Source organism: Plectropomus leopardus, chromosome 20 (assembly GCF_026936395.1).
Source record: "Plectropomus leopardus strain MGB_pleo_1.0 chromosome 20, ASM2693639v1, whole genome shotgun sequence".
NCBI classification, from domain to species: Eukaryota; Metazoa; Chordata; class Actinopteri; order Perciformes; family Serranidae; genus Plectropomus; species Plectropomus leopardus.
The window spans coordinates 27,889,780-27,916,264 of record NC_142195.1 but is presented as its reverse complement, the minus strand read 5'-3'; the positions used below and the strand labels follow the sequence as shown (position 1 = coordinate 27,916,264).

Genomic DNA, 26,485 nt, shown 5'->3' with positions numbered 1-26,485 from the left:
CTTAATCACAGTATCTATATCTATATCTATAGGTGTTGTACCCATTACCTCATATGAAAATCCTGCCAGATATATACACACACACACACACACACACACACACACACACACACAGTATGTGTATGTATATATATATATATATATCAAACTGAGCAAACTGAGCAAACTGGTTTGATTTCTTTAAAGTACTTAGGAAACAGGCAATGAGCAATTTGGCAAGAGATACCCATCAAATTGCAATAAATTCGAAAAAATAATTTCTCAAAAACAATGTAGGATTTTCTTCTAGTGTAATATACCCCTACCTGAGGCAACACTCTTTTTATAGTGATTTTTATTTATTTATTTTTTTTTGTATCATGTCATTTTAATTGTATTTTAGTATTTTGTAATTTTGCTGCCACCTTGGGCATGTCTTTCGTATCTACATCTCTATGGGAATTCCTCGAAGTAAAACACATGAAAAAAGTATTTTTGTCTATCATGGCTACTTTGTTATTGTTGTATTTGTTTACTTTCCCTTGTTTTTTATTTTGTTCACGTCAAGAAATATGTTAAAATATTTTGTAATATGACTAACAAAAAGTATTTATTATTATTATTGTTGTTATTATTATCATCATCATATTATTATTATTATTATTATTATTATCATCATCATCATTGTTGTTGTTGTTGTAAGGCCACTGTGAAAATGGATTGTGTTTCTTAAGTAAATTTTTTTATGTCACATTATAAATATGTCGTATTAATATTTTGTGATTTTGCTGCCACCTTGGGCATGTCCTCTTATAGTTTTTCTTTTTTTAAACTCTATGGGATTTTCTGGTAAAATTAAGGTAAAATAAATAAAAAAATGTTTTATAATATTTTTTTCTAGTTAGATATGGAATAACCACTTTGTTATGATTGAATATTGTTTACTTTTCCACGCATGTTATTTTGTTTAAATAAATAAATAAAAATTAAAAAAATAAAGAAAGGAAGAGAACGACGAAGAAGAGCCATTTTTCATCGTCACTTCCTCCCCGGACCTCGCTGGGTCACGTGACGCTGCATTAGCTCGCTGACTCTGCTATGTTTGTCGTTTGCGCTAAACCGTTTAGAAATGACAACTTTGTCGCTTTTGTCGGTTTATCACCGCGGAGGGACGTCGCGCGGCCGCTCGGAGACCCGTTTTTACCGACGCTGCTCGAGGACTTTGACTGCGAAAACGGGCCTTCGCGTCACGTGACCGGCATGCGGCTGAGCGTTTGATAAAAAAAGATGGCGTGAGCTCGGCGGAGCGAAGAGGACAACAAACCGCCGCCGACCGACCGGGAGCTCACAGCGGCCGCTCAGCTGTCAAGTAAGTCGATTTCAGCGTGGGGAGGTGATTTATTTCACATTAGCGTCCTTGTTTTGCTAAAAACACACACTTGTCATCGCGGGGTGACACTTAAATTCGGTATTTTTTAACGTTATTTCGGTTTGTGACAGCTTCGTCTGCGTTTGCTGCTCGTTGCTAACGTTAGCTTAGCGACAGCAATGACACAGAGCGCCGTCAACAACATGACAACAATGCGAGGGGGCAGCTAGCTCAACCCCGCCGCCGAGCTCCGCTGCTGCGGGTAGAAAGGTTGAGGAAGGACACCTGAGACTTTTAGGTTATGGTGGAGTTATTTTAACGTAATGTTTGTGAGCTGGCTAACGTCATTTTATCGGCAACTCCTCACCCACGTAACGTTATCAAGCTAGCTAAAACAAGCTAGCTCTGGATTACACCTTATCGTCAACCTGTTTGTTTCGGTCTTTATTTATGTCAACAAAATGTAATACAGCTTTACTAATACAACAGTAAGAAAAGAGGAATCACATTAGACCAAAAAATATTCCTCTTAAACACAGAGATATTAAGTGTTTTGGTAGCCTTTTTGTCAGTGGAATTAGAAAGTAAAGTTTCATTGCTCTATCATGTGTTAATTTTATGTACGTGCATTAAAAATACGTAGTTTTTTTTAATTTATGCAATATTCTTTAAATGTCTTTTTGTGCTGGGGTTTAGAAGAAACAACAACAAAAAAGTCCATACAAATATAACTATAAATTAATTAGTTGCATTTTTAAAATTATTATAAATGACAACTTTGTAAATGCCTTGTCATCACTAACCTATAGTGTTGTAGTATATTAATGTATTGTGTTTTTATTCTGAACAATTTGAATGTTTATATTTTGAATTGAAGCTCCTCATCAATTTGTTTTTATTTCCTTATTTAATTAAGAAGGGGGATTGTAAACAAATAAAAGAACAACAAAAGAGCCAGGGATATATCAAAGTAGATAAAAAAATATTACAAAATATAGAGATACTTAGTGTCTTAATAGCATTTTTTTTCAGTCGGGTTAGAAAGTAAGGACAGCGCCATATCACGTCTATTCTTTTGGGGGAAAAAGTTGTTTTGTTCGACTTTATTTACAATATAGATAAATTATTTCAGCATCATTAAATTATCAATACATTTCGTAAAAATATATATTTTCTTTTTGTTACAGCAGTAAATTATTAAGGCATTGCACTGGAGCAGTAAAAAAACACAGTTATACATATATTTCACAAGAATAGAAAAACAAATATATAAATGGAAAACTAACTATAGCATACAATGTAAGAATAAAATATATTTTTTATAAAATATCCTAAGCATAAAAAATATAAAGCATGCGCCGTAATACACGATGAATATACTAAAATATTGAATATATACATTGGATAAGTGTGAAAATCTATAGTCGTTTTCCAGATTTTAGTGAGGTAGAGTATGTAGTATATAGTTATGTCCTAAAAGACATAATCAGTGATACATTTTCACAGCTTTTGCCATCATTAACCAATAATAAAGTGTAGTATGTATACAGTACAATACAATCGTATATTAATGTTTTAAAATCTAAATAATTTGAATGCTTATAAATATAAGATATTTGCAGTTAACCTGTTTTAAAGCACTGTGGGCTAAAAGTTAGAATAAAGTATCTGGTAATATATGCGTAATATTGATATGTGGTTACAGCGGATTTAACATTAAAATCTAGTTGATGTTTGTGAGCAAGTCTCCGTGGTGGTTGTTAATAACACATGGCGACTGTGGGATTTCTTTCTTAAATTTGCAGTAACTTATATGAGGTTTGGCACTAAGTGCGTGGTTTCACTGTTGTCATAGAAATGAATGTGAAAGTGTCTTTGAGCGTGTTAGCTCTCGGTTAGCACAGTTTAGCCTTGTCACCGTGCTCCAACCGGGCCAGTTTAGCTGCTCTGACAATGTGCCAGTCCAGTTTAAGCCGGTGCCAAATTAGCGGTAAATGTTATGTGTCGACGCTCAAAACGTTTGGCTCTATTGTGCATTGTAGGTGCTTGTTTGCATAGTAATTATCAACCGGCGGAGCTAACAGGAGTGAGGCGGGGGGAAGAAGCTGGTTTGGGACCAGGAAGTTGAACAGGGCATTGCAAACACGTGTCTTGTTTTGGGTCACTTTGGAACAAGACGCGGATCTGACCGGGCGTGCAGACGTCGCTGCGAGAAATGTCTAATTCTCCTTAATTTGTGGTTAATCTTGATTTACAGTTAATGTAAACACTTAGAGTCGGTGTCATACGTTAGTGTGTCATTCTCGCTGTTTTTCGGCGTGGGTTTTCGGAGGATTTATGGTATGGTGAACAATTTAAATCGATCTTATAATTTGATTACATTAGATTCAAATGACCTTTGTGTTAAACTTGTAAAACATTAGATTGGTCTAAAATGTGTTACTGGTTCGTTTCACATCTGGAAACTAGACTTTGGATTTTAAGTTGTATATTGTGTGTGTGATCCCATGCTTGTGCTCTCAACATGTGGGTCCTAATATCTCCTTCTTGGTTCTCAGTTCATGCATTATCATGGTCACATAACAGTGTTTCCTTGTTGGCATGATCTGTTGAATCATTTTGGCTGCTGCTAATAGAATTTAAACAATCATTATGTTATTGATGTGCATATGGCTGTTAGCCAGGTCTGATTCATCCAATAGGTCAAAGATAGAGATTAGCCTTTTTGGCAATGATACACTTTGGACAAAAAGTAACCTAATGTAGGAACAAGGAGGCAACAAGTAATCCCAGTGTTAATCCTTGAACTCCTAAGTGTTACATTACGTTGTTTAAACTTTGGTTAAAGTAGCATGAGTTTGTAAGCAGCTCTCGCTGCATTTAAATTTGGAATTGAGTATTGTCTGTGTGAAGTCAGATTTACATTACATTTTCCAAAAGCCAGACTTTTTTTTGTCTTTTACAAGATTCAATTTGCCATCACATACAATAAACAAAAACAGGGGATAATATACAAAAGTGTCTTGATAGCATTTTTTTTTCTGTCAAATTAAAGAAAAAAATAGTGTCATGTCTATTCTTTGGAGAAGAAGAATCACATAATTTACAATATGAATAAAAATAATGTCAGCATCAATAATTTATTAAATAAATAGTATATTTCTTAAAAAAGTCTTCTGTTTTTTACAGCAGTAGGTTATTAAGTCACAAGTCAAAAAATAGATAAACCAGTAAAATGACAAAAACAAAAATCACCCGAGTAAAACCCATTAAAATAATTGTGAGAGTAGTTGAACCAGACTAAAATTGGTTTTAAATTTCTTTATAAAAAGTCTTAAATCTGACTTTACTTTAAACTATAGGAGCCGTGTGTGTGTGTGTGTGTGTGTTTTAGAAAGACGTTAACAGAAGGACAAATACGTTTGTGTTGCAGATGGATCCTGGACAGGATTTACTCCTCGCTGCCCTGAGTGAGAGTGGCATTTGCCCAAATGATATCGGACTATTTGATGTTGATTCTCAGGATGTTGCACAGCCCTCTACAACCCAGCAAGTAAGACGATCTTTGTTTTAATGGATGAGCAGTAATTTATTAGTGTTTTTGTTGCTAAACATTAATGCTGTGATTTATGGTCCTCCTCCAGTCTATCTCCATCAGTGCCCTGGATGTTGGCGCGGGGACAGAGTCAGTGGAAGTTGTTCGACCTGAGCCTCCAGCTCCAGTCCCTATCGTTACCATCAGGGTGAGACACAGAACATTAAGTTCCTCTAATTATTGAAGACACAATGTTGTGCTGCAGCTGGTGTTTCTTTTTTTTCTGTATTTATTAAGGATTTTTCTCTCCGACAGCACAAACCTCAGCCATCAACCACCACGTTTGTCTTAAATCAGCTGAATCAGTTGCCGTCGCTCGGAGCTGCTGTGACCAAACAATCAGTTACAAACCCGATCAAACACACCATCACCGTCACCAAAGTGGTCCATGTTGCAAATTCAGCCCTGCGAGGATCTTCGACCCCCTCCTCCACAAGTATTCCTCCTTCGGCGTCCACAGTAGTGCCTTCTAACAGAGATCAGGTACGTCTGTGGAAACCATGGATACCATCTCAGTCGCACCAAGGTCATTACAGCACAGAGGAAAAAAGCACCTCTTTTATGCCGCCGTGCTGATCATATGTTTTCTTCTTTTTTTTTTAGCAGATTCAGTTGAAAGACCTCCTTCGGCCCGGCAATGTGAAGAGCACCGGTTTGAAGGGCAACAGTCTGATGGAGCTCATGAAGCTGAAGCCTCCACCTAACATTGCGCCGCCAGTAGCAACAGCAACAGCCACAGGTCATTTTTTAAATCATTTTTATTTATTTATTATAATTATTGTTAAATTTATGAAATTATTTATTTATTTTTTACCCATTATGGCTGAAAATATCTTTACATTTCAATTAACACAAACACTAGTGATGTATAATTTATTTTGGTATATTAGATATTCATATGGGTTATGAGAACTAATGAGAAAATAATGAGCTACAAAGATGTAGTGTTCGGTGTTAATTGTTAAAGGGTCCAGGTCTTTAGATGGCTTCTTCAGATTTTTCTATTGCTAGAGCAAAACACTTATGGCGTGCAAAGGAAAAATCTACAGTTGTGTGTCAAATCAGATTAAAAATTCACAGGTGTCTCTGTGTCCTTTAATGATCCTGCAGGCCCTCTATCATACAAATTTAATTTGGACATTATTAGATAAAATATTAAAACTTTATAATGCAAATTTACTGCTGTAGATCCGATGATCTGCACAAAGTTTTTTTTTTATTAAATAAATACACTAGGGTTACAGTTAACCCTTTTTTCATTATCTAATAACCTGACTGTTATGTCCATTTATAATTTGGTCTAATGTCCTAAAATAGTTAAAAAAACAACTGAAAAACCCTTCAAGCTGATGTCTTGAAGTTGTTTTGTCTAATCAAGAAAAATACTTTAATAAGACTAATTTAATTAAAAATCATTCAAAATTCTCACAAAAATCATTCAAAATTCTCACATTTAAGCAGCTCAAACAAGGTATCATTGCCACTTTTGCTTGAAAAAATTACTGAAACGATTAATTGATCATCAGCGTAGTTATCGAGTCATTTTCTTCTAACTGATTATCAGACTAATCACTGTAGCTCTAAAATGCCCTCTGAAATTAGCTATAATATAAGTTGATGGAATAACCAACCTGAGATTCAACAACCCCCTCAAAAATGTGAAACTTTGAAATTAACTCTTGTCGGTATTTAAACTGTTACGCCGGCTGTCTCCGTTTGTATTTCAGGTGAAATGAACAATGGGATCAAGAAGGAAGTTCTGGGTAAAGATGCTGCCAGAAACTGGATTAATGACGACATTAAAGTGCAAACCTTCTCACACTCTCTGGTATGTTTTTACATTACTGATTTAAGGAAGCTGTTGAATGCTGCCAAATGTGTTTGAAAGTTGGTATTTATGGTTTTATTGATTTCTGTGGACAGAAAATCCCCGGGATGAAGGAGGAGGATGAGCCTGAGGAGGAGGAGGAAGAAGAGCTGGGCCATGCTGAGACTTATGCAGAGTACATGCCAATGAAATGTGAGTGTGACTGTTGTTGGTTTAAACTGTCGGTGTTATGCTGCAGAATAGTAGTCAAGATTATAGTAATTAAATGCATCATTGTGGTGTAACCGTCCCGGAGGCCGTTTAATTACATTTACTTTGCTGTGCGCTGTATCACTTTTGATCGATGATACTCTGACAGAACAAACAAAATACATCCTGCTGTTGTTAATCGCTCGTTCCACTGACTGGTGCATTTGTCGTAATGCTAATAGTAATAGCCTTTTTTATATAACACCTTTAAAAAACAGAGTTTACAAAGTGCTTTATCAATCAAAGCAAAGCAGAAATGGGACACATAGACAGCGACACAACAACAGAAAGCCAAACAGTCCTATTGAACACAAGGGAGACAAAACTGGGGTGGAGTTAGGATTAAAATTAAAACCAGAGGACAAATAATGCAAAGATGAAAGATGTAATATGTCAGTTTGAGATAACACTAAGAAATAGACCAAAATCAACAACAGAAACCATAAAACCACAAATAAAAGGAAATGAGATATAAATAAAAAGGGTAAAAGACGACATCACATAAAAGCAAGTCTATAAAAATGGATTTTAAGAAGTGATTTAAAGTCACTGATTCTGCAGCCACATCACCTGAGGCAGGTCGTTCCAAAGCTGAGGGGCCCCGACAGCAAAAACACGTCACCTCGACTTTGGATCGACCAGACGGGCCCCACCTGAGAATCTAAAACTATGAATTGACTCACAAGGCGTCAACATTTCTGTTTTGCTGCAGTGAAGATCGGTCTGCGGCACCCTGATCCCGTGGTGGAGACCAGCTCCCTGTCCAGTGTCAACCCTCCAGATGTGTGGTACAGACTGTCGATCCCAGAAGAAGTCATTGATCGCGGCTGCCTGTCGGCTCTGCAGCTGGAGGCCATAACATACGCAGCTCAGGTAAACAGAAATACAGTTTAGAAATGCATTTTAATTTGGAGGGGATTGTTGAGTGAGTGTGCATCTGTCTGTCTGCAGCTAATCTCACAAACTACAGGACCAATCAGCCTCATATTCAGTGTGCACATGTATGTCTGTATGCTCAAGGGCCTCTCATGGTTGGGATAACTCTCGGTTGTTGAAAAATATGTTTTATTGAATGTTTTAGATCGTCATGACTCTTCACTCCTCTTAATTGGCCTGTAGGGGCTTCAAATGATCAACAAAATGACGCAGAAAAAGTAGTTATCAGTCAGTTAGTTGTTTGCAGCTCAGAAACAGATGTCCATAGAAAAGTTTGGTCTCATCTTGAAGTGGGGCAGCTGCAGATTAATTCAGTAACCAATGTGATGTAATGGACCACAATACATGATTAAAAAAAAAAGAAAGTTATCTTCGCCGACGTTTTGACCCTAGAAATGAGGAGATATAATTCCTTCGGACCACAGCTGTTTAGAGTGACAGTGATCGACTCTGATGTTTGCCTTCCTGAAGGAGATCTGCATTCTTCTAGAATAAAACTGCTTTTAATTTGTTATAATATGTCCACTGCTGCTCTGTGCTTGTATTGTGTCACTTTTCAGGGCTCCTTTGTACTGATTTTATTAGTTGTGTAAAGACAAAAGAGAAAAAAAAGTAACAAAATATATTACTCAAAACTGTGCTATAGCTAGACTTAAACTAACAGTAATGAAATTACTAAAAAAAATTAAAACAGACTTAAAATAAAAATAAGTTTTCATCCAAAGAGTGAGACTAAATTGAAATGACGTGCCAAAATTAACACCTGTTGTCTCTTATTGTTTTTTTGGGTTCACTTAGTTAGAGTCAAAATTGTGCAGCTTTAATTAGGCATTTCTTATTTTTATGCACCACAGCAACATGAGACATTCCTCCCCAGCGGTGATCGGGCTGCTTATTTGATCGGAGATGGAGCCGGTGTGGGAAAAGGCCGGACCATCGCAGGGATCATCTATGAAAATTACCTTTTAGGCAGGAAGAGATCACTTTGGTAAATTCTTTACAATATATATAACAGATGAAATTATAAATGATTACCTTTAAAGTAAATGTTACGCCAACAGAATGACCTCCTCTAATATATTTCTCCTCTTTGGTTCAGGTTCAGTGTCTCAAACGACTTGAAGTACGATGCTGAGAGGGATTTAAGGGACATCGGAGCCAAAAACATCCAGGTTCACTCACTCAACAAGGTAAGACGCTTTAATGATGCCAACATGAAACTGCTGAGAAGAGTTTACTGGCTTTGTAATGTCAGATGGTGACTCATTACACTTTTTATATTTTCAGTTCAAATACGGGAAAATCTCCTCTAAACACAATGGGAGTGTGAAGAAGGGTGTGATTTTTGCCACCTACTCTTCGTTGATCGGAGAAAGTCAGTCAGGAGGAAAGTACAAGACCAGATTTCAGCAGCTCCTCCACTGGTGTGGGGAGGACTTTGACGGCGTCGTATCCTTTTCACGTGGTCCTCAGTTAGGGAATAAATGTTACTTTGTCTTTTTTAACGTGTTGAAAACTGAATTATACTCGGATAATGACAGTGTGATGACTTTCCCTGACCAAACGCCTTCAGATCGTGTATGACGAGTGTCACAAAGCCAAAAACGTTTGTCCAATCGGATCATCCAAACCTACAAAAACTGGGCTTGCAGTGTTGGAACTGCAGAACAAACTCCCCAACGCTCGGGTCGTGTATGCAAGTGCTACAGGTTAGTAGATGTAATCAAGTTAAATTTGCTTTTAACTTTAAATTTATTCAATATATAAACAGAAAACACACAAAACACACAGCACATAGATGTTCACAACCTAATCACATACTTTTCATATTTTTTGGAGCTTTCATGTCCAAATTCAACATACTAAGTAGAGAAAAAGAGCAAAGAAAGCAGAAAAACAGAAAAAGAGCACAAACAGTATGAAAGATCAGTTGTAATAATAACTATAATCCAGGATTAAATACCATAATTAAAACAAAACGTAAATAAACAAGGAAAACATAGCAAAGGCAAAATAGAGAGGGGAAAAAAGAGTCTCTAGATTTCTGGCCACGGGGACCACTGTTCATTAATTTTGCTTTTTGAATGGACTGGCACTTCAAACTTGGGCAATGATGGTGAATTTGTAACCTGGCAACCAGACAAATCTGCCAGCTCATGTTTTATTTGCTCAGAGAGACGCATCTGAACCCCCCCCCCTTCCTGTTGTGGGACTTTTCACAAAATACATGATGTCATTTTTGGCTCACAGCGGAGGACACTTAAGGACACCACAGCGAGCATAAACCTAGCTTAGTAAAGAGGAGCGCCGTGGAGGCATTTTCAGAAACGACCTGCAGCTGATGTGAAACTTTCATGTTGAAGTACTTTTTCTCAAATTCTGATGTCAAAAGCAGAAACAGACTTATTGATACCAAACCATCACAGCTCCTCTCTGCACGCTGTACTCTGTGTACATGATACTTTAGAAATCCTTCACAGGAAATCAAATTTTTTTACTGCATTTCATTTACAGCTAACCACACACAACCACACATAACATAGAAACATGTCTGTGATTATCCACAGGGAGAAATAAAAAAAAAAATTGAAATTACCATATTATGCTATATAAATACTAAAGAAAACTTTAAAATATCCAATAATAAATACTATGTAGTATATAAAAAAAATAGTGCACAAAAGTGCAGTCATTAATGACAGTGGTTATTTAAGAGCATTAAAAATATTTGTCGGTCAGCGCTACATCACGTGTCATTGCTCTGATTGTAAGGAGGGTTTTTTACCAAATTTGGTACAAAAAATCCGGTGTTGAATTTAAATGATGGAGCTTGGTCGAGATGTGATGCTCAAAAGTTATTGATTTTTGGGTTTTTAAATAAAGCGGAAGCGGGTCTTCAATCCCTTACTATGTCACCCCTGCAGCTTGTTCAAAACATAAATTACTGCTCTTACAGAAAAAGGTACCTCGATATTCGTTCAAACGTGAACGATAACCAGCACAAGTTGTCGGCCTTGTCCATTTGCGTCCAGACATTTTGATTCATGGCCATTAATATCGCCTGAGAGGTTCCAGACTAACTTGCATTTGCGATTTGGTGTGGTGATGTCAGGCTATTAAATCTGTGTAAATGCTACTAATTCTGAAAATGTGCTTTTTTTCTAATTAGGTGCCTCTGAACCGCGAAATATGGCCTATATGAATCGTCTGGGCATCTGGGGTCATAAAACACCGTTCAGAGAATTTGGCAACTTTATCCAAGCTGTTGAACGCAGGTACGTCTCTCATTTTGCAAAAAAAAAACATGTATCGGTTTGACAGGGTGTGTTGAACATAACTAAACTATGTAAATTTCAGAGGTGTTGGCGCCATGGAGATTGTAGCTATGGACATGAAACTGAGGGGGATGTACATCGCGAGGCAGTTGAGTTTTACAGGTGTGACTTTTAAGATCGAGGAGGTTCCACTGACGCAGCAATACATCCACATGTACAACAAATCTGTGAGGCTGGTAAGAGCGTACAAAAGTCACATTACTGTGTTTTAAAATACATTTCTGAACCCGTCATTTTTATTTATGTTTGCATTTAATAAGTAAAGTTTTGATTCTCTCCAGTGGGTGAAAGCACGTGAGAAGTTCCAGCAGGCGGCGAACCTGATGGATGCAGAGCAACGCATGAAGAAGTCCATGTGGGGGCAGTTCTGGTCGGCTCATCAGAGGTTCTTCAAATACCTCTGCATCGCCTCCAAAGTCCGCAGAGTGGTGCAGCTCGCCAGGGAGGAGGTCCAGAACGGAAAGGTGAGACTACTCTCGACACATGACGGTAAATAGTGCTGCACAATTGAGTTTGAGGAAATGGATACTACTTACTTCCTTTTTTTCTTTTTTTGAAATTATCTGGTTTTATTAACCAATGCTTGCATTATAGTACAACTACAGTGTCAAAGATACATTAGTTTCCATTTGTGCATTTGAAAGAAAACAAAATAGTAATACTAATTTAAAAAAAAACTTTAAGGATGAAAAGATACACAAAGGTACCTATAAAACAACAATAATAATAATTAAAAAAACATTTAAAAACAAAGACAAACAGCTAAACAAACGAAGAAACAAAAAAAGAAACACTAACTTAAGAGACATTTAAAGGTACGAACATATGTGTATAAAGACTTATTTTAATCAAAATCAATCTTCTTTTCTCGTCTCTGTAGCTCTAACAAAATCTGTTCTTGTTTTACTGAACATATTGGTCTTAACTCAGAGGCCCATATGAACATGTGCAGGGAAGTGATTATGCAAAATCTGAGCACAGGCCCTGGGAATAATCATTTTAACTTTTATTTACATAACATCTTTAAAAATAGTGTTTCTTGACAGCTTCATAGAGGGAGCTTAAAAACACTTCAGAGACTACAATACTCTGTAGATTTTGCAAAACGAGATGCATGCTTTATCAGACAAAAGCGACTCTGTGCTTTCCTAAAATGGTTTGTGTTGTGTTATTTGCTTTAACGATTTGCTCTAAAGCGACTGTAACGCTCTAACGTTAACACATTTCCTCTGCAGTGCGTAGTGATCGGTCTTCAGTCCACCGGAGAAGCCAGAACGCTCGAGGCCTTGGAGGAAGGAGGAGGAGAGCTCAACGACTTTGTGTCAACTGCAAAGTGCGCACAGATTTAAAAATTAATTTTCTCACACAGTCTTAAACATTGTAATCGTATGTTACTGTAATATAAAATGTCTTTGTTGTAGGGGTGTGCTGCAGTCCCTGATTGAGAAGCACTTTCCAGCTCCTGACAGACAGAAGCTTTACAGCCTGCTGGGTATCGACCTCTCCGCTAAGAAGACGCCTTCGCCCACTGAAACGGCGGCAAAGCCAGAACAGAAGGGCAAGAAAAGAAAAGGTAATCAAGGTTACAGACTTATGATCCTGCAACTGGCCTATGAAGTACATAAGTTTTCAGTTTTCAGTATCAGTAAATAAATGAATATGCAACTAAAATAGTGAATAAATAAATAAATTAATTATTTAAATAAAAAGATAAATATCTAAAAAAATTTGAAATAAATGCAGAAATGAGTTTTTTACGGAACTAACTAGATAAGTGCAAAAATAATTGTGTAAATAAAAATGAATAATAAATAAATACAGAATTAATGAATAAATACAGAAGTATACAGAAATAAAAGGATAAATAAATGCCTGAATAAATAATGAGTATGAAAAAAATAAATGCTGATATAAATGTATAAATAAATGCAGGTGCACAAAAATCTAGAAATACATTTTAAATATTCATGTCCTGTTCAGTTATCATTTTTCATTGATTTATGCACATATCTGTTCATTTAGACATTTCTCTTGCATTTATTTAGAAATGTATTTATTCTTGTATTAATTTATGTATTTAATCCCGTGTTGATTTCTGTATATTTATTTCTTTATATATTCATTTATTTATGTATTTATTGATTTTAGTTTTGTATTTGTTTATCCATTTATTTATCCCTGAATTGAGTATATATTTTTAATTTTATTTCTGTATCAGTTTATTCCTGTATTTGTTTATAAATTTGTTTATTTCTGAATTTATTTTTTCCTAATTTTATTAATATATTTATTGTTATTTAATTTATTTTTTGTCTTCCATACTTGTCTTTTCTGAAGACTCCATGAATTAACAATGAGCTTTTTTTAAAAAAAATGTCTTCTGTCTCAGTTTCAGTTAACCGAGTGAGTTTCTGTTCATACATTGAATTCTCTGATCATCTCTGCAGGTTCTGAGGTCAAAAAACAGCCGAAAAAGAAGCCTCGCAAGCACGGCGGTCTGTCGGGTACGAGCTCGGACGAGAGCCAGTCGGATGAGTCGGACAGAGAGTCCGCGAAAGACAGCGACGACAGTTTCAAATCCGTCAGCTCAGGGGACGAAGACGACGATTTCAACCCGTTCAGAGACGAGTCCGATGATGACGAGGAAGATGGTGAGACCCCTGAGGAAGACTGTGAAAGTTTAGTTTTTATTAAAAACACTGAGGACTCACAGGAAACATTTATCGTCTGTTTTAGATCCATGGCTCATCAGAAAGGAACCAAAGAAAGGAAAAGAGAAGAAGAAGAAAAAGAGAAGGAAGAGTATCGATCCAGACTCCATTCAAAGTGCCTTGTTAGCCTCTGGGCTGGGCTCCACCAGGCCCACCTTCACTGCCCCCGTTATCCCCCCCAGCACACCTGCCACAGGTAAGCACACTACAGAGTTCATACACATTTAATCATAGTTTTAACTTTTCCGTGACTTTGAGTCAAGTTTTCAAGATCACACCTTCTCTGAAATGACTATAGATACTTCATATTGGATATTTTTCATTACAGATTTTTAAAGAATTTTTTTTCTTTAAATTTGTCTATTTTTATTATTATTTAAATTTTTAGGGGTTGATTTTTAAAGAAAATATTTTTTTCAAACAATTTTTTTGTTTGTTTGAAATTTTTTGGGCAGTTTTTCAAAAGGCAAATTTTGGAGATTTTTTTCCTTTTAAAAATTTTAGTGATGTTTTTAAGAAAAAAAAGGCACTTCTTTAAAAAATTAGGGTGATTTTTTAGGAATAACTTTTTTATATATATAAAATGTTGGTGTTGCCTTTAAAAGTCACCAAGAATAACAATATTTATCACTGTCAGAAACTGTAAAACTGATGGTTCTTGAGCACGTTTGAGCAGTTTTCCATGACTTTTCCAGGTTTTCGTGACAGTACCACATTATACAGTAGGGTTACAGCACTCTGATTCAGTCTTTTTTTTAAGTTAATGAATGTCTTATTTTTACTTGTTCTCAAGTCAAAGCAGAGAGTCAGGAGAGCTGCCTCACGAGTCAGGACGCAGTGGAACACGCTCAGCAAATGAAGAAAGAGCTGCTGGAAAAACTGGAGGAACTGGCCGAGAATCTACCTCCCAACACTCTGGACGAGCTCATAGATGAACTGGGAGGACCCGACAACGTAGCTGAGGTATGAACATCTGCGGACCGTCTGTTTTTTTTTTAAACTGGCTCAGTATTTGGTTCGTATATTAACTCCTCCGTCACTGTTTCTTTGACTAAAGATGACCGGTCGTAAAGGTCGTGTGGTCAGTAACGACGACGGCAGCATCACGTATGAATCTCGCTCTGAGCTGGACGTTCCCGTGGAAATCCTCAATCTCACAGAGAAGCAGAGGTTCATGGATGGAGAGAAGGTAAAGTTATTAAAAAAATGTTTTTTTTTTGTGTAATGTAATTAGGACTGAAGGAACTTTCACACCTGTAGGTGAGTTCATTTGGAAAGAAAATGTGTTTTAGTTTTTGCCCACATTGATTTATTAGAGGCAAGAGGTGTAAAAACATGAGGTGTAACATGCATCTTATGTCTTATTTAAAAAGAAAATGCCTAAAAATATTGCAGCTTGCATCGCAGTTTTTTTTAGAAAAGCTGATGCAAAGTCAGACATTTCAGGCCGCAATAATCACAAAAAACAGCCCGTGAAATCCTGCAGGGACTGATAAATTTGGAACCAGCCGACAAGCTGATTTAATTTTGTTGTAAACTTTGGACAGGACTGACTGGCTAATATTAATAAACCCTTTAATACCTGGATCTACATCACTTTTCAGACGCCTGTATTAGCATTTGAACCTCAAAAACTTGGTTTGATATCATTAAAAAACACGTGAAAAAACATCAGGAGCAACTGTGCAATAAGTGTTATGCAAATTGCAAAAAAATAAATAAAGATGACAAGGAAATGATCTGAGAATTAGCCGAGGGGGGATTATTATTATCAAAAAACAGGGGCATAATGTCCAATAAATATGTATAATTCTCTTAAGTATATATTTAAAATGATGTCACAGAAAAAAGAAAAAAAACAACACATTTTTAGCAACATTTTTAGTCATTTTTAGTCATTTTCTCTCTTTTTTTTTACTTTTCTTTCTTTTTGTTTTTACTTATTTTCAGTAATTTTTCTTGCATTTTTTTGTTAATTTCTTACTGATTTGTTGGCCGTTTTTCTTAAGTTGCTCATCACCTTCTTCCCATGATGTCACAAGAAATCATGCCATTCTGCTCAGGCTTTAAAGGGTTAAATAAAAACAGCACCTAATTTCATTTATAAATGTAAAAATTAATATTGTCCTTTTTTTTGCCACCAGAACATCGCCATCATCTCTGAAGCCGCCAGCTCAGGTATTTCCCTGCAGGCCGATCGTCGAGTCAAGAACCAGCGGCGGAGAGTCCACATGACGCTGGAGCTGCCGTGGAGCGCCGACAGAGCGATACAGCAGTTCGGTCAGTAGATATTAACCTCTATGAAACCCAAAAATGTTAGTGATTAAAACCAGGAACTGAGGAAACGCTACCATAGATGTGCAGTCACCAGAGGTGGGATAAAACAGTAAACAGAAAGAAAAAAAAAAAGGGAAATAAATGAGTAAGCAGATGAATAGATGAATAAATAACATAATAGCAATAATAAAAATAAATAATTAAATAAGTTAGAAATGCAAACTGTAAATAAGAGGTAAATTAAAGTATAAAAACTGAAAGTAAAATAACAAATAAATATGTTAAAAATATAAAATATGATAAAAAAAAGTAGTAAAACAGACTAAAATATATGAATAAATAGTCAATAAATTAATAAAATTCAATTAAAAGCCAAGCAAGTCTTGAGTTTGCTTTTAATCAAAATTAATCCTCTGTGTTTGACAAATTGCCAGTTTGGGCGCTGAAAGTTAAAATCAGTTTTAAAATAAAAAATGCGGTTCAAACGTTGTTTTGTTGTTTGTTCACAGGGAGAACTCACAGGTCAAACCAGGTCACCGCTCCAGAATACGTCTTCCTCATATCAGAGCTCGCAGGAGAGCAAAGATTCGCATCCATCGTTGCCAAAAGACTAGAAAGCCTGGTAAGGATTCGTTTTATTTTAAAATCGGTACCTAAAGGGGAGTTTAACATTTATATTTTAAAAAACAAACAAACGTGTGTGTGTGTTAAATGTGTGTAACAGGGCGCTCTCACTCACGGAGACAGAAGAGCGACAGAAACTCGAGATCTCAGCAGGTTTAACTTCGACAACAAAGTAAGCACATGAAGCGTTCACCTCAGAAGTTTTTATTTTGTTTATTTTCCAGCGACTCACTCATGTTTGTTTTTGCTCCAGTACGGCAGAAACGCTCTGGAAATCGTGATGAAGTCGATCGTGAAGCTCGATTCTCCGTTAGTGTCTCCGCCCTCCGACTTTAAAGGAGATTTCTTCAAAGGTACTTTGACGTTTGTGCTGTTACAAACGAGGCAATTCATTGGTTTCCCTTTCAGTCGAGCAGTCACAGTTTATTCTGTTTTTTTACAACTGATGTCTGCAGGGATTTCTGTGTTTTATGTTTTGGATTAAATGTGCTCCTCTGTTGTAATATTTTCTTTTGCAGAAATTCAGAGCGGATTAATAGGTGTGGGCCTCATAAATTTGGAGGACAGATCAGGTGCAATGTCATTAGATAAAGGTAAGTTTAAAACTGTTAAAACGAACAACATCGCAACTAGGGATGCACGACATGCATCGGGTCAATAAATTGTCAGCCAATAATGGAAAATTGATTATTCTGATAATGAAATTATAGCTGTTAAATGGCGCCAATGATACCAAAAAAAGACACTTTCATTGACTGAATAAGGGCAGCGTCCACACACACGTATACAGGAAGTGGCGGTACAACTTTAACCCTTTTAAACTCACATCCACATCAGTTTTCTTGTGCTGCTCAGACGTCTTTCACCTTTCAAATGTGAGCAAATTGGTTTGGTTTCTTCAAAAACATGGGGGGAAAGGCAATAAGAAGCTACAAAAAATGGTAAAAGGTGGCAAAAAATAACTTCAAAGAATTAGAAAATTATCCAAAAACTAGGGAAAATATCAAGAGAATGACATTTCTCATTTTATCTTAGCTTTTCTTACCCTTGATTGTGCATAAACTACAGATTATAAAATTCTTTTTAAAATAAAACAATTACCTGAAAATTAGACGAGAGAAAGAGGATCAGAAAATCATCCCCAAAAAAATGAGGAAAATATCAATAGAATAACATTTATATATTTTTAAATTTATATTTAATTTATTTATTCATTGATAATTATTTGAATTATATATTTAAAATTAGGCTATGGAAAAATATTTTTTATTTTTGGTTATATCAGTATTATTTTAGCATTTTTTTCAGGTAATTTCTTATTTTATTTTTTACAAAAATGTGAAGTGATCCGATATCTAAACGTCAGCCTCGAGAAGCAGGTCAGCTATTGATATCAGCCCAAAAAAAATCTGTAACGTGCATCCCTAATTGCAGCTATTCTGTGACTTTCCCTGCATGCACAGTTTTCACATAAATGTAACGGATATACTGTGTCCCTGCTGCAGACTACAACAACATGGGGAAGTTCCTGAACCGTATTTTGGGCATGGAGGTCCAGCAGCAGAACGCCTTGTTCCAGTATTTCTCCGACACGCTGGCAGCGGTTATTCAGGAGGCCAAGAAGAACGGCAGATACGATATGGGCATTCTCGGTGCGACGGTCAACACTTTTCTCTTTTTATAATTCAGCCGCCGTCACAAATCCAAAAGCAGAACTGGGGCAGGAGGCGTTTTACGATGTTAAATTATTCAAAGCGCTTTCCCTGTGTGAGAAAATGAGTGGAGTCATGATCATCCGTCTGCCCTGAAGGCTGATTTCGGCGGTATGAGACTCACTCTCTCCCTGTCCTCTGGCAGATCTGGGCTCCGGTGATGAGAAGGTGAAGAAGGTGGACTGCAGGAAATTCCTAACGCCGGGTTACACCACGTCTGGACACGTGGAACTCTTCACCGTACGTTTGTATTTAAACGCCGTTTTGACCTCCTCTCCTGCCGAGGGTGTTTGCAGTAACATAATGTGGCTTCGCGTGTCTCTTTTCACAGGTGGGTGTGGAGAGGGGGATGTCGTGGGAGGAAGCGACGCATGCTTGGGCGGATCAGAACGGACCAGATGATGGTTTCTATGTTCAGGTACGAAAAAGCGTGGGACGATTCTCGCTCCGAATTCTGCTCTGCGACCTTTAGACTGGCTGAAGTTATTATTTTTTTGTTGCCAAAAGCTGATTGGACATTTTGGCTCATGAGATTTATGAATAAAATAAAGTCTTTACCTCCACCTTCTTGATGGTGGCAAAATTTGCAACGTGATGATCTTTATTAGTGGTTCAAAACTGAATCAAGATCATCCTGCTACATAAAGAAAGCTCATTAATGATTACAGAAGGATGATAAAATATTGTGTCCTGCAGATAAAATCCAATAGAACAGAAAGCCATCTGCTTGTATTGAGTTATTTGATAAGTTTGCAAATAATTAGAATACCAAATAAAAGTATTATTTTTATTTTTATTTTTATTTTTATTTTTATTTTTATTTTTATTTTTATTTTTATTTTTATTTTTATGTGATGATCAGTAAAAGCAGGTTATTCCAGTATATTTTGTACAGGGCTTACAAAGTTTCAGGAATAATCAGGTTGGTAAACAAAAATCAGAAAAAAAATAGTAGAAAAAAAATTACCTAAAAATTAGCAAAAGAAGAAACAAAAAAACAACAACCTGAAAAATGTGCTGAAACTTAAGAAAATATTTATACATTTTTCCCCCTGTAACATAATTTTAAATGTAAAACTGAAATTTAAAAAAAGCTTTCTGGAAATGTTTTGCTTTTTTTTAAAAAAAATAATTATTCTAACATTTAGGTCATTTTCTTCTTTTCTTTTATGATTTTATTTTTTTTTTTTGCAATTTGTGGAACATTTATTGGAACATTTATTGGCAAAGTTGGTCACTGCCTTTTCCACCCAAAAAAAATCAAACCAATTTGCTCAGGTTTCAAATTTTAAATATCTAAAAGAGCTTGTGACAGGCGTCTGAATGCAGCACAAGAAAACTGAGGTCGATCCAGGTTTCGATGAGTTAATGTCATTTTGGGCTTTGAGATTAAAATTTCATACTTCTCAGCCCGACAGACGACATCACACAACTGCTTTTACAGGCTGAGTGTAATCCCCATGATGAGAAGGCAGATCTGCATGTTTAAAATCTCCCCTTCCCTTTTTTAAATGCCTTTTTATTTTCAGATGAGGAACAACAAGAAAACCGCCATCCTGGTCAAAGAGGTGAACACCAAGAAGAGGCTCTTCCTGGTTTACAGGCCGAACACGGGCAGACAGCTCAAACTGGAGACGTACGCAGACATCAAGAAGAAGTTTAAAAAGGTAAAACAGCTGTTTATTTTATTACAACAGGAACATTCAGTATTTTATGTATCATGTGAGTCATGACAAACTTCCCCTTTCCCCCCCCTTTTTTTTGTCCTTTTAGGTTTTGTCAGAAGACGCCAAGCAGCACTGGACGGACCAGTACAAGCTGTCAGCAAAGATCTGCTCTCACGCATATTGGTATGTGCCCTTTAGATTCAACAGCTAAAGGTTGATAATAATAAAAATAATTAACTTTATTTGTATAGCACCTTTCATACAAGAAATGCAGCCCAACGTGCTTTACAAGAAAGAAATTAAATGCACCAAGTGCTTCACATCAAAACACATAAAAGACAAAAAGACGTAATAAAACCTGCATGTGAAAAATAAAATAAAATCAGAATAGAAAACATAGAATGCATCTTAAAATGGATGAAATCCACCTGATAATACTAGTAAAAGTAAGATAAAATAAGGATAAAAATGTAGTGCACAGAATGCATAACATAAAATGGAAAATAAAGTAAAACCCACAGATGTTTTTAATAAAATAAGCATAAAAATAGAGTATATAAAATGCATAAAATTAAGGAAAATACAGCATCTTAAAGATGTGCAGCAGTACGCAAGTGCAAAGCAGGTTAAAAGGTTTTTTAACTGTTGAAATCCCAAAACCAAAAGTATCTCCTGACAAGTATCGTGTTTGTATCAAAGCCTGATAAATCTGCTTTTTCAGTGAGCTCCATTGTTGTTATGAACTGTTTGATTAACCCCTTATGACCCGCTTTAATTTTACACACACACTCGTATCGCTCTGCACACAAAATGCACTTTTTTAAATCAGGCTATAAAAAACAAAGTAGACATTAATATTATTTTCTACTTAAATTGAGTTTATTTTTGTAACCAACATCATTCCCAATCATAAATATCAAATATTCATTAATTTTTCATAATTTTAACCCTTTAAATGCCAGTTTTTTGTCATCATGCCACTATGTTTTGAGATGAAAATGACACAAAAAATACATACAAAGTAGATTTTTATTGTGATAATCACATCCAGAGATATGTACAATAATAATAATAATAATGATAATAAACAATCTGGTCAAAATGTATGCATGAACACAGCCAAAATGATCAAAGAATGAAAAGTGCTTAAAATACGCCAAACAGTCCTTCAGGGTTAACGTTCGCTAAAAACTGATTAACTGTTCTCAGAAATCATTTTAGCCTCTTCAGGACTCGTTTTCAAGGTTTCTGTCTCCTCGGTTTTGTCCTTTTCATGGGATTTGTTCATGATTACAAAAGATTCAGCAGCTTTATCCTTAAAAAAGCCTAAATTTTAAGCCTTGCTGTTCACTTTGATCAGCTTAAATTATCGGTCGTTTCCTCCCTCAGGCGGGGTAACTGTAAGAAAGCGGCGGTGGGTCTTCAGTGCGAAGTCGGTCTTCGGTGTCGGACGTACTACGTGCTGTGCGGCTCGGTGCTCAGCGTGTGGAACGAGCTGGAGGAAGTGCTCACCCCCGTCAGTGGAACCAACGTGAAGGTGCAGATCGTCCGCCTCAGAACGGAGGATGGACAGAGGATAGTTGGTAAGTTAAAGGACTGCAGCTTTTGGAAAAATAAACTCTCTACAAGTTCAAGCTTACCTCTAAATTATTGTTGTCCCCTTTTGGACATGGAGGACTGAACCTAACAAAATAAAAATGCATGTGGAAATTTAGGCGGAAAAGGAAAAGGAGAGAGGGAAATATGTTTGACGAAGTAAATGGAGGATCAGGCAGATAGGGAAAATAATTCATAAATAAATGCATAAAAAATTACAAAAATCAAATAAATTAATTTAAAAATGAATAAATAAAAACGTAAAATAGAAAATAAAATGGGAAATTGAATAAATACGGTATGTAAAATGGAAAATAATGCATAAATAAATAAGCAAAAAAAGAAATATTAGAAAAGAGATTAAGAATCTTTTTCAAGGGAGACCTGCTGAAGTCAGTCAGCAATGAAAACAAAATTCACAAGCACTAAAATCAGCATTAAAACTATCTATCAGTCAGCAAATAAATATGAAAATGAACAAATTGATAAATAAAATGGAAAATTAAATTGGACATTAAATAAATATTGTTATTTTTGCCATTTTCATTTATTTTTTATTTTGTTCATTTCAGTCCTCCATAATCAGATGCAGAGACATATTGAATCTTTCCATAATTCTCTATTTAAGGCGGCATGTTAAGGTCTTAAAAACTGTTTCCTTAAAAAGACTTTAGAAGGTATGAAAAACTCTCTAATTTACATTAGTCTTAGATAGCTCTCGCAAGAAAGAGAACAATCATATTTCTCTAAATGTCGAACCCTTTCCTTTTTAATATGTGCTATAAATGTCAACATCTTTACACTTACAGGCTCATTGGGGTTTTTCTTCTTTTTTCAGTTATTTTTAGTTTAATTTCACAAAATTGAAAACTACATAAAATCCAGATGAATGGAAAAAAAAGTGTCAGGAGAGAACAAGAAGCCAAAGGTTTATACAAATCGACTCCCCTCAACTTGAAAACAAAAACAAAGAAAATCCCCAAAATAAACATTTTAACAGAAAAATACAACAAAAAACAGAAACAAGTAACCAGTCAGTAAATATTTATCCAATAAAAACCAAGAAGTGCTTAAACACAACACAAAGAGTAAAGGGAAAAAGGAAACATTTGTACACACACATCCAGAAATAACGAAACATCACGAATAAAATGCAATAATCATTTTTGGTCTTCCTTTCACAGGACTGATCATTCCAGCGAACTGCGTGTCTCCATTATGTAACAAGCTGTCCACGTCGGACCAGTGCCAGCAGCTCGCCGTGCAGGAGCTGCAGAAGCTGCAGCAGCTCCACCCCCAAAGTCTCAGCCACGCGCCCAACACATAGTTCAGGGCGCCTTCAGTCCCATCTCCACCCCGCGAGTTCACGTCCCCGTCTAAAGGGATCTGACTCGGTCTCTGTCTCTGCACGGCAGGCTCCAGGACCGCTGTCCCTTGCTCTGCGCCCTCTCGCCCCCCTAATTGTCTCTGAGGGTCGGAGGACTCGCGCCCGGCTGTGGTGCCTCTCAGATGTAAAGCAGTGGTTGTACAGAGATGAGTTCAGGGTTTTTCTTTCCTTTTTTTGTTTTTTTTAAATCTCCGGAGACTCTTGTTTTCACCTAGAGAGATTTTGACGGGTGATGTTTTGTCCTCTGACATTCAGAGTGAAAAGATTTGTGATATAGTGATGGAGACAGAGTTGAAACCCAGAGGACACGTTGGCTGTCGAGTTGTCCACCTTTCACGCACGCTTTAAGACGTTCGGTCCGGACCGCCTGATAGGAGGCGAAGGGTTAATCCTGGTTCAGACCAAAGGTGGGAGACACAAAGACCACTGTGTGTATGAAAAAAGGCGATTAATGGAAAACAATTCCATATTAATATCAGATTAAATTTGTCCCATGTGATACTCCTCAGACGATGTTCAGCCCTGTTAGCAAAGAAAAAAAAGCTTTAAAGTCGAAAAACAGATGCACAACATTAATCCAAATTTTCTGTGTCGTGAAACAACAAAACAAAAAGTTTTTAGTTTTTTTTTATCACGGAGCAGTTTATTCCCGTGTCCTTGTTTTGCACACAAGTCTCACATTTACTAAAGTCCCTTGTTTGATTTCAAACTTTATCATTTTATTTCTGTTTGTCCAAACTGTAAATTAAAGGATAAGTTCACTTTTTTCCCTCAAGTCTTAAAACAACAGTTTGTTCCTGCAGTCAGGCTCATTTACACAGTTTGACTGGTGAAAGATTTCGGTGTCAGCTGGTCTGCTGATGTCTATTTATAGAGCAGGAAAGTGAGAAAATGTTTTCTCGAAAGATAACATTGAAGCAGTCGCTTTGTCGAGGAACGAGTCCAGTTATCAAACCGTCGTGTTCACGGTGTCGCGCAGAAAACCCTGTTTAGCGTTTAAACAAAAGTCATAATTTATTACTTGTTTTTCCAGAATTGTGAAATAATTATGCTGCGGTCAAGTGAACTGTGGTTTGTAAAATTATCTCGTGATCTCGAGAAAACAAACACAAAATTGAGAAATTAGTCTTCCATTTTACCAAAAGCCAACAAAAATTAACTCGTATTTTGAGATCAAGGCTGTAAAATATAATTGCAGCACAGCCTGTCTTGGTTTCTGCAGAAACCTCCCACAGTGGAAACTAAAACGTTTTTTTTGTAGTTTGTGTTGCAGGTTGGTTTGAGATAAAGATCTTTTTTTAAAGGTCACGGGTTCATTTATGTGGAGTCACCGAGATAATTCATCATGAGAAAACGACTTGTTTCATCAGAAAGCAGAATAATTATACGAGCAGCGGCTTCCTCGACCTCTTCATTTGAGAAAACAAGTGTTTTCTTGTGATAAATTATCCTGAGAAATCTGCCTTTTGATTTCACTAAAAAACCTGCGTAGATAAAGTCATTATTACGAGAAAACAAGCTTTACAATTTTGAGATTATCAGCATTAAAAATGCAAGCACAACTGTTGTTGGCTGCTGTAGCTTTCAATCTGCAGCACAAATTACTTATTTTTTTTTATCTTTTAGTTTTTGCAGACCGGGGAAAATGGAAGTACTGATTATTTAATCACAGGAAAACATGCTTTGTTTTCCAAAAACCAAATAAATGCATGAAATAACTCATTATCACGAGGAAACAAGCTTTGCAATCTCAAGATTATCAGCATAAAAAATGCAAAAACAACCTTTCCTGGTTTCTGTAGCTTTCAATCTGCAGCACAAACTACAATTTTATGTCATTTTTTAATGTTATTTTCTGCAGACGGGAAAATGGAAGTACAGATTATTTAAACCTTTATCATAGGAAAACATGATTTTTTTTTTTGTTTTGTTTTAAAAGCACAGTTTCCATAGAAACCACCTTTGGTCTTTACCTGGATGTCAGCCGGACTAACTCATTCAAAGAGAACAACAATCATCTAAAGCAGCCAAGAGTTAGTGAGAAATGTGAAATCCTTGTCACTTTTTCATTTCCCATCAGTCTCTATAGCACTGTGCTCTGCTCATGGTTTTTTTTTTTGCCTTTTTTTAATGAAATTCTGCTCAGGGGTTAAACTCATACAAAGACCCTCTTTGAAAACAAAATCTTTGCAAAGTACCTGAAATGCATGACCATAACTCAAACTGCTCCTCCTGCTCAGTAATCCGTGGCTCCGTGGTTAAAAGCTGTGTTTACAGCTCGTACTCTCACAGTTTTTAAAAAAAAAAAAAAAAAAACACGTCTCTCGCCGAGTTGTGATTAAAACGGGCTTCTGTTTATTCGTGTTCCTCCTCAGTCCTTTATCGCATAATATTAGATCTGCACTGGAAGGGACAGACCAAAGACGCGAGCTGTCCTCGTAGATTACAAAGACGGGATGTGTTTTGTATCTTTCGCAGTGCGCTCGGACACATCGGTGACCTGTGGACTCGTTAATGTTACTGACTGTTTGTCCTCTTCTGTTCTGGATCGATGCGTCTGTGAGTGAGACTGGAAGGAAGTTAGTTTTTGTATCATACCAATGTGCATTTTGTACACTTTGTAAAAGGATTTCAATTCTGTTGGACAGACTCTGCTCTCTAATTGGTCTTTTAACTTGAATGTCCACCACATATAAGCCAACAACTCCTCTTTTTTTGTCTTTTTGAGATGTATTATATATATAAATATATATATATATATACACACGGGCTGCTGACTAACGTTTTTGAACGCCGTCACGGCAGATCGGCTCCTCTGAAGTTGAAACACTTGAAGGACTCTCTTTTTTGTTTGTTTTTTTCTTTCATTCTTGCACGAGTTGCACTACTGACAGAGTTGTACAAAAATTCGACATGACCTGTACATGAATGAGTGTGATGCTCAATAAAGCTTGGTATACTTCTACGTTGTACTATTTTTAATTACAGTATAGTTTTCTGCCTGTTCTACAAATTGAGACAAAAAAATCCACAACAAGCTGATTTTATCACAGCTGCTCACATGTATCATTGAGGACATTTTATTTCGGCTTACTTTGTGAAATTAATACCATTTTTTTTTTTTTTTTAAGTTTCCAGGCCATATTTGTTGCTTTATTTCCAAAACCAGAGGTCACATTTATTTTTCAATAATAAAGTCACTTTGTTGCTATTTTAAAGT

General features: G+C 36.3%; 1 protein-coding gene across 4 annotated transcripts; it reads left to right on the top strand.

Moving 5' to 3' along the window:
* Positions 1-1,035: 1,035 nt before the first annotated feature.
* Positions 1,036-26,230, top strand: sbno1 (strawberry notch homolog 1 (Drosophila)). 4 transcript variants are annotated; one of them, XM_088070757.1, is made up of 33 exons: positions 1,036-1,348; positions 4,782-4,901; positions 4,993-5,091; positions 5,199-5,426; positions 5,547-5,682; positions 6,671-6,771; positions 6,867-6,963; positions 7,733-7,893; positions 8,811-8,944; positions 9,056-9,146; positions 9,244-9,405; positions 9,530-9,665; positions 11,126-11,231; positions 11,314-11,467; positions 11,573-11,755; positions 12,527-12,624; positions 12,713-12,864; positions 13,739-13,942; positions 14,028-14,198; positions 14,796-14,965; positions 15,060-15,191; positions 16,147-16,282; positions 16,789-16,901; positions 17,004-17,075; positions 17,157-17,256; positions 17,422-17,496; positions 18,409-18,555; positions 18,761-18,855; positions 18,947-19,033; positions 20,145-20,282; positions 20,389-20,465; positions 21,672-21,865; positions 23,063-26,230. In XM_088070757.1, the coding sequence occupies exons 2-33, from the start codon at positions 4,782-4,784 to the stop codon at positions 23,203-23,205; spliced, it is 4,212 nt and encodes a 1,403-aa protein (XP_087926883.1). In that variant the 5' UTR covers positions 1,036-1,348; the 3' UTR covers positions 23,206-26,230. The 4 variants fall into 4 exon arrangements, with proteins under 4 accessions (XP_087926883.1, XP_087926884.1, XP_087926881.1 ...); XM_088070758.1 differs by lacking the exon at positions 1,036-1,348 and adding an exon at positions 3,503-3,688 and having other exon boundaries at positions 5,550-5,682; XM_088070755.1 differs by lacking the exon at positions 1,036-1,348 and adding an exon at positions 3,504-3,688.
* The last annotated feature ends 255 nt before the right edge of the window (positions 26,231-26,485 follow it).